An 8,337-nucleotide genomic window follows, 5' to 3' on the forward strand; every position below is an offset into this window, starting at 1 on the left:
ATAATTATTATTATTATACACTTTTACCTGAACTGTAATTTGATCCTAGTTTGACAGTCAGTCAAATGACAGTGGATAGGATATTTTTTAAGAAAGATTTTGCTGCTCTGCATTTCAATGTAAACAAATGAGGCTATGCTATGTTTTTTGTTTATAAGTAGATTTGATATGTTAAATATTATATGTTTTTTTTAATAGACTGAAGTAAATGTAATTTTGTCTGAACTTTTAAAAACACATTATTTTTAGTAGCCTAGCGGTTTTGTAAATCACTGAAATGTATTTATTTTGCTTCAGAATGACCAAATAATCATGATTTAAAAAAATAAAATAAAATAATAATAATATATATATATATATAGTGCAGCTTTAGGTGTAGTGGTAATATTAGAAAAGGCACTAATTTTGATGCCTCTTATCGGATGCCAGATTAGAGGACTGGAACTGTTTAATGAAGAACCATGTCCACATGCATGAAAACATGCCATGATAATCCGTGTATCATTCGTTTTTTTATTTAATATTGAAAGTAGAAAAATGAAAAAATGGCTCCTTTTTCGGGGGGTTTTTTTCCCCAAAAAAACGAGAATTCAAGTTAAAATTTTCGTTTTTCATTCAGGGATAGAAAAATTAATAAACAGCTTGAATATTCGATTTCTACATGAAATGTATATTTTTAATTGTGTAACGTTATGTTCAAAATAACTACAAAATGTCATGCCTTTGAAAAATAAAGAGAACAACAGAATGCGCTGCTTTAGCTCATCTCGGTCTCCTTGAGCATCTTTCTGCAACATGCCACAAACATGAACCACAGCGAATACTTATCTTTTAAAAGGCTTCATTTAGATGATTTGACATTAAAACAATCATATAAGTCACTTTGGAATAAATCACAGTAGGCCTATGTATCATGATAAAAAAAGCGACTTTACAGTCTGGAAATACTTTAGGCTATAGCTAATTATTTCTCGGACCCCCTATCACTTTAAGAACCGCTGGTCTACACAGAAGAAAGCCCTGTCTAGACTCTGCCCCGGTACGAGTTGTGTCGAGCTATTCATTAGTCTGTTTGATGAGAAAAATATGAAATTGATAAAATGGGTTATTAATCCGTACAACTGCAGCAGTGGAGGACTATTATTCTGCTGCCTGATACTGTGGAAGAACTGATGAAGGCACGGTTTGATCTTCGGCTGACCAATCAGCAGAAAGGGGCGTTTAATTCCCGCCCACGTGTAGAAATCGAATATTCAAGCTGTTTATTCATTTTTCCACCCATGAACGAAAAACGAAAATTTAAGCTGAATTCTCGTTTTTCGTTTTTCGGAAAAAAAACAAAAGAACGAAAAAGGAGCCGTTTTCTAATTTTTCTACTTTCAATATTAAATCAAAAAACGAATGATCGAATGATACACGGATTCATGATAATTTTAAACATTTTATTGTTTTATTTTTTGCATTAAATGTTATGAATCTAATTGTTCACTATAGGGGTGTAATGGTACATGTATTTGTACAGAAAAAAGCTTTGTACACATTTACCTCAGGCAAGTCATTCAGTTACAACTTGTTAGTTCACTTGAGAAATTAATTCTATAAAAGAGCATTTCACTAAATATATGCACTATGTTAGCCTATATATTTGCTATATTTTACTTAACCTTTTAGCAATGTCTTAATTATTTAGTGTATGTTTAAATAAATCTCATGAAAATGAGTTATGAAGCCATTGTGTAAATGGTTATATTTCAACAATGAAGGAGTAGAAACATAATTTTATAATTAGATTTATACCTTAGGTGCAATGTCCATGTTTGCATACACTTTTTAATTTGAGAGTTGATTATTATATCTAAAAATAAATAGCAATTGAATAGTTCGGGCTCTGTTGTTAATTGTAGCCTTTAATAATGTAGTAATGTGCAAGTAATTGGGCTCCCTGTAGTTTACAGCATTCGCTGTAGATTTTTTTTTAATCCTTAGGAAAATTGTCATTATAATTGAATTCATTCAATTGAATTCAAGACAGAGCCACAGTTTGTGCAGTAAACCACTATTTAATAAAAAAAAAGGGGGAAAAAAAGCAATTTTATGTTTAGTTTTCCTGTACTGAAAACGTACTGAACTGTGACTTTTAAACCGAGTTTTACAGAACAGTAATTCTTTTTTATCGTTTCACCCCTATTGTCCACTATATAAAAATCAGATTTCAGTGCAAATAATTTCTATTGAATAAATTTCTTTATTCAGAATTTCTATTTATTGAAATTTTATTATTATTATTTGCTATATCAATATAGAAATATATATTATATGTCTGCATCATCATAACATGGTTGTTGATATTCCTGCTTTTATAGAAGTTGGCAACAGCAGTATTTGGATGCCTGCTAGTGCTGCTACAGTTCTGGAACCTCTCAAACTAGTTTGGGCTAAATGTAGTGGATACCCCTCCTACCCTGCCCTGGTGAGTCTGAGTATGCATGTGTAGAAACCAGCTATTTCTACCTCTTTCTTTCCTTTATTTCCATTCTCATCCATGTAAAGGAGTGAATCGTTTTTTGCTGTCGTACGAATTCGTACGTAATTTTACTCACATTGGGAGAAATCACAGGGAAATCGTTGAAGCTGATATGGTCATGGCTCACATCGTGTGAGCATCGCATCGTGGAATTTACAAGCTGAGCCGAGCACCTCATGAGCTCCCGATCATTTTTAAACATGTTTAAAAAATTCAGGGAGTCGACCCGATTTTGACCAGTGTATAGGCTCTCCAATATTACAGTACCAAATCAAATACATCCACATGATTTACGCTTTATCTATGTATATTATTATAGCTCAGTGGCTACTAGGCGATATCTTGTGCATACACCGACACACACACACACACACAAATCTCTCTAGTTGTTTTTGTTGAAAGGAATCTCTATGCTGTTCTCTGCTGAATGTGCTTCACTGAAGGGGCTTCTGAAATGAGTGAGGGTGCTCTAGCCTTAAAGCACATCTATTTTAACAATTATTTTGTGCCATTCATTGCTATTGCGCAGAGTTCTCCCTAATCACTAAAAAGCTGTCACTCATCAGTTCATCACGATCTCAAGTTCCGTTATAGTCAATGTAGCTCTACACTGCACAATGAATCTCTTCTTACATTGCGTCTACACTTTGTAATAATGAGATGGTTCGCACACTAATGATAATTCAACACTGGACAAAGCTCCAGCTTTGTGAGCGGTGAGTGGATTCTAACATAATCTAACATAATTGCTTCTGATTGGTCATTGCGTTCAAGAAATGAACAAATATGTTAGTGATTGCTCACCGCTGCAAAAACACATTGTAAAGCAAAACTTTTGACACTCCAGAGCGAAGACACAAATAGGCACTGGATTGTTTGCCAAATCTGTAATATTATTATTACAGCTTCAACTGAGGGTGCTCTCTTGGCTTTCGTTTGAACACCCCCGTAGAACAGGGCTTGTCTCTGCAATTCATCAAATAATTTGCACACTCTTTTTCTTTTTCTATCCGAAGCTATGTAGCAGCAACATATATCTGTGTTTAAGGCGAAAGCTCGTGCGATTGCTGCCGGCTCGTAGTGCAGTCCACCTCCTGAGTGTTCGCACTCTCACTGTGTACACCCAGCCTTAAAGTCTGCAGTGTCTCTAATTATCTATATTCTCTTATGTAGCATCTATCTGAACTCTTTCACTCTCTCTCATCTTATTCCTATCAATGGTGGAAGATTGCGGCTTATTTTTTATTTCTTCTATCTATTGATACTCATCAAACCCATCTACAGAAAACTGATTTTTAAAACCAACATTAATTGTGTCAGATTGTTTGATTCATTCTTTTCAATACTATAAAAAAAGTCAAAGTTTTGATGTGACAGACAATAGCAAAGATTTATCTTTCGTGTATAGCATTAATTTAGCACTAAAAAGCCTTTGCACAAGTGAGAGTATACACAATTTTTACTGAAGCGCTAATAACCAAGATAGCATTCATGGATGGAGACTTAAATACTGCAGTATTGTTCCATAAACTTTAGTGAGTTTTTGTACTGTTCTACTCATTTGAAATATCTCTGAGTCTCTCTCAACACACACACAGAGTGTGGGTGTGTATCAACTGTAAGCACAACCTAATTGACATCAATATAACATCTATTATAAGTCACTGTTTACATACAACAGAGATTATTTCACACTTTTTCTCCATGTAATTTGCTTTTCTTATCAGATTTTATCAGATGGTTTCTGTTCAAATGTTTGGTTAAGAATTTTTCCTTCCCATTTAGAATTTAAATAAAACAACCAGACTTCATTGCATGTGGGCCTATTAGGGGCATTTCTCCTTGTTGGGCAGCTGTCATATAATCCAGGTTTAGAAAAATACTGCTTATGATTATATGCCCGCTTAGGTGGATTCTGTGAATGTGGCAGTGTATTTACTTTATTATTTTTTATTTTTTTTTAGAATGTATGATTATATAGCCTTAGAAACAGTATCTAAACCTTTTAAAACACAACTGTAGGTGGATCTTTATATTTTTTAAGTTATCATTTATCAGTCAGTGTGCATGATGTAATTTTTGTCACAAGCACAATCCACTATTGTCCATGCACAACCTCTGCATGCAGCCTGATTTTTCTGTCTCCACAGAAAACTATGCATGTATGAGTGATTTAAACACTCAAACAGAAGGGTCAACAAGGTAGTGTGCATGTGCCGAACATGTCCATCCACACTCGCAGTCAGTGGACTATACTTTGAAAGGCCTGCATGCTCAACTGTGGATGAGATGGAATCTTAAAAATAAAGGTTGTTTATTTGCATCTTATGTTTCCACAAAGAACCTTTAACAGCCTTTAACTTTGAAAAGTTTATTTGGGGAACCCAGAATGGTTCTTATAGCCTCATTTTTTAACCTTTTTCTTTGAGAGTGTATGCCTGGGCCTTTGGATGTAGTCTCAAACAAAAATATCTTTCTAGAATTCCATAATCTTGCAAACATTGGCAAATTTCACAACTTTGTTTTCAAATGGACTGATAAAAAACACCTGCGTGCCAGAAGTTGTGTGGAGTCAGCCAGTCAGATTAAATCTTACTAGATCAGAAATCAAAAGTGCACTATTAGAATTATAAAAAAAAATAAAAATTGATCTCCAGAGCAATATATCACATAGACCAGTGATGTCCAGTCCTGCTCCCGGAGGGCCACTGTCCTGCAGCGTTTAGCTCCAACCCCAATTAAACACAGTAGCTAATCAAGGTCTTACTAGGCATACTAGAAACTTCTAGGCAGGTGTATTGAGGTAAGTTGGAGCTAAACTTTGCAGGACAGTGTATTTTCACTGGAGGAAACCTGTGGTGTAATGAGGGGTGAACGCAGTGAAACCTTAGGCTACAGTAGATGGGGAACCGATTGCTCCCCCATGATATTTTGTAAACTGTATTTATGACAAAGAACTGCACAGATGCAGATATTATAACAATCTATCGATAAACACACACCTTGTAGCGATGCCCATGCCCCTGACATAGACTATATATTTAATAACAAGTGAAAATAATTTTAAATAGTGTATATCGTAATTGATATTTATAAACAATGACAGTCATTTTACTGTTTTCAGGATTGTCCTCATTTTCTGTAACATGTTTTTGTTTTATTAAAGATCGTAGACCCTCACATGCCACGAGTGGGGTGCCAGCACAATGGAGTCTCTATCCCAATGCCCCCGCTGGACGTTCTACGGTTCGGAGAACAGATGCAGTACAAGTCTGAAGAGAAACTTTACCTCGTTCTCTTCTTCGACAACAAACGTAGCTGGTGAGATTTACAAGCTAATTATTGGTGTTTGTCAAGTCAAACATCACTATTACTATTGCACACTTGCATACTTGATTTGAGCAAACTAAGTATTTAACATCTGCAGTTAACTTGTAACTTGTCCTTGTTTGTACTACAGACATGAATGATAACCATGTATAACCAATGGTAACCTTGTATTCTAAAAAGGTTTTGACACCAAAATGTTACATACCATTTAAAATTCACAATTCCAATTTTGATAACAGCAAAAACGAATAGCCTTATTAATGTAACATTCAAACATTGTTAAAGACAATTAAACAGTCAGTAATAAACTAAGAGCAAATAAACAAATTACAAACAACAGCACAAATACAATAGAACAAAGATACAAATGAAATGAACAGACTTTCGGGTAAGGATAACAAAAGTATTTAGGTATTGCCATTAGGCAGCATTTTCAAGCCCTGATACTGCATGTCAACATCATAAATAAGTAAATAAATAAATAAAAAGGAGCTATAGATTGCAAGCAGACGAAACAGCAGACGAGCTGAATGAGACGCAGATTCACTCTCTGACAGCAGGTGGCGCTTAAGAACAGCAGTGATACAGTGTTTCCTTGGTTACTGCTGTAAACAAAGCAGAACTGCACTTATGAATACTACTTTAATATGCATTGTTCAGAGGCATGAAAAGAAAATACCACGTAAACTTTTCTAAAGATAGTCAGTTCCCCTCAGAAATACATTCATATAAACTCTTACTCCAGTTGTATCGCGATTTGTTTGGCATCTCAACCGATTTGTGTCGTCACACATTTGAATCGATTTTTGACCGGTGTTGTACCGAAATCCGACCCCCCGTGAAAATCTTAGCCCCCTCGCGTGCTCGCGCCTCACACATAAATACACAGCGCAGCGACTTTAAATGCATTTTGTCTGGCTTTTCTTGTTTTTTTACTGAATATTTTTCGATGTTCCACACAGCAAGCACCAAGGAGCCTACATGGAAGCGTTCAAACAAATAAAATAAAATTATTACCAAATTCTTATCACAGCTGTGACAAATTGATAAAACAGGATGTAAAAAAACTTTTAATTTTATTTTTTATATATATATATATATATATATATATATACACACACACACACACACACACAGTTGCAATCAAAATTATTCAACCGCCAGAGAGTGCATACTTTACTAATACAAGCTTTTCTGAAGATCCAGTACTTTGTAAAAAAAAATAGCATCTATAACAGATTACTGGCATATTAAAAGTGATAGTCAATATATAATGTAATATTTTTGAGTTCTAGAATTTTTTTAATAACACAGCTATGTCATAATTATTCAACCCCTGTTCAACATTGCTGTTTTTTAGTCACTTATTTGTATGGTGGGGAACAAAATAGTCTTAAAACACAATTAACCCTTTAGAAACTCTATTAGAAAAGAGAATTAGCTTGGGCTGTTACACCCTTACATTTAGCCCATGCATGTCCTCAAGTTTGAGTAGCTAATATGACAAAGTCAACAGAGCTCTCACAAAAGCTATAGAGAAGAAATAATTTTATTACTTTAGAAATTCTGAAGATTTCCAAGACATTAAAACAGGGTTCCTACGGGGTTTGTAAAAGTAAAAGCATGGAATTTGATTTAAGTTCTTTCCAGGTCTGGGAAAGTATGGAAAAAAGAAAGCAGAGTATGGAAAAGTATTTGTGTTTCCAGACTTTTGCCCCATTTAGTTTTTTTTTTATAATAGAAAATTAAGAATTTATTGAAAATAAGTTTATTGTACAAGAAGTCAAAGTCAAAATACAACTGAATGAATTATAAGCATTTTGGGTTTCTTCTTACAATATTCTTAGCACAGTATTACATAGCCTCAAGGACCTTTGCGCTTATAATTCATTCAGTTGTATTTGTGTTTCCAGACTTTTGCCCCATTTAGTTTTTTTTTTATAATAGAAAATTAAGAATTTATTGAAAATAAGTTTATTGTACAAGAAGTCAAAGTCAAAATACAACTGAATGAATTATAAGCATTTTGGGTTTCTTCTTACAATATTCTTAGCACAGTATTACATAGCCTCAAGGACCTTTGCAAAAATATAAAATATACAGACTTTTATGTACGCACGAGAAACCATTAAACTTAGCATATAGACAATGCACACTGAGCCACCTATTGTGCCATTACACAGTGTGGTTTCTTGGCCTACACAAACTTCACGAGTTCACGCTTACATATAATTAGCTGAAGTATGGTAATGCATATTTGGTGTGCTGTCCGGGGAAGGGCTCCGAGCTCGGGAATGGTCCGAACCTAGAGTACCCCCCGTATAAGTGTAGTATGAACTCGAAGTGAGGAGATGGGGCAGAGCAGGGATGCTGATAAACCGTCAATGGATAGAGGTAAGTCAGCTGTATTTATGCCATGGTGTTGATTAACTTGAGTGCGCTCCACCTGTGTTAATTAGGCTAAGTATCTGACGCGCTCCTCT

At 34.8% G+C, this 8,337-nt stretch overlaps 1 protein-coding gene across 1 annotated transcript in view; it reads left to right on the forward strand.

Annotated features, from left to right (window-relative positions):
• LOC107663562 (bromodomain-containing protein 1-like) overlaps positions 1-8,337 on the forward strand; it is a 102,618-nt gene that overhangs the window by 80,344 nt on the left and 13,937 nt on the right. Inside the window, exons 14-15 of the mRNA XM_016453800.1 lie at positions 2,364-2,470; positions 5,691-5,845. Coding sequence (XP_016309286.1) covers positions 2,364-2,470; positions 5,691-5,845 — 262 coding nt within the window. The remainder of the gene's footprint in view (positions 1-2,363; positions 2,471-5,690; positions 5,846-8,337) is intronic.

This window comes from Sinocyclocheilus anshuiensis, unplaced genomic scaffold (assembly GCF_001515605.1).
Source record: "Sinocyclocheilus anshuiensis isolate Anshui unplaced genomic scaffold, SAMN03320099.WGS_v1.1 scaffold15, whole genome shotgun sequence".
In the NCBI taxonomy this organism is placed as follows: Eukaryota; Metazoa; Chordata; class Actinopteri; order Cypriniformes; family Cyprinidae; genus Sinocyclocheilus; species Sinocyclocheilus anshuiensis.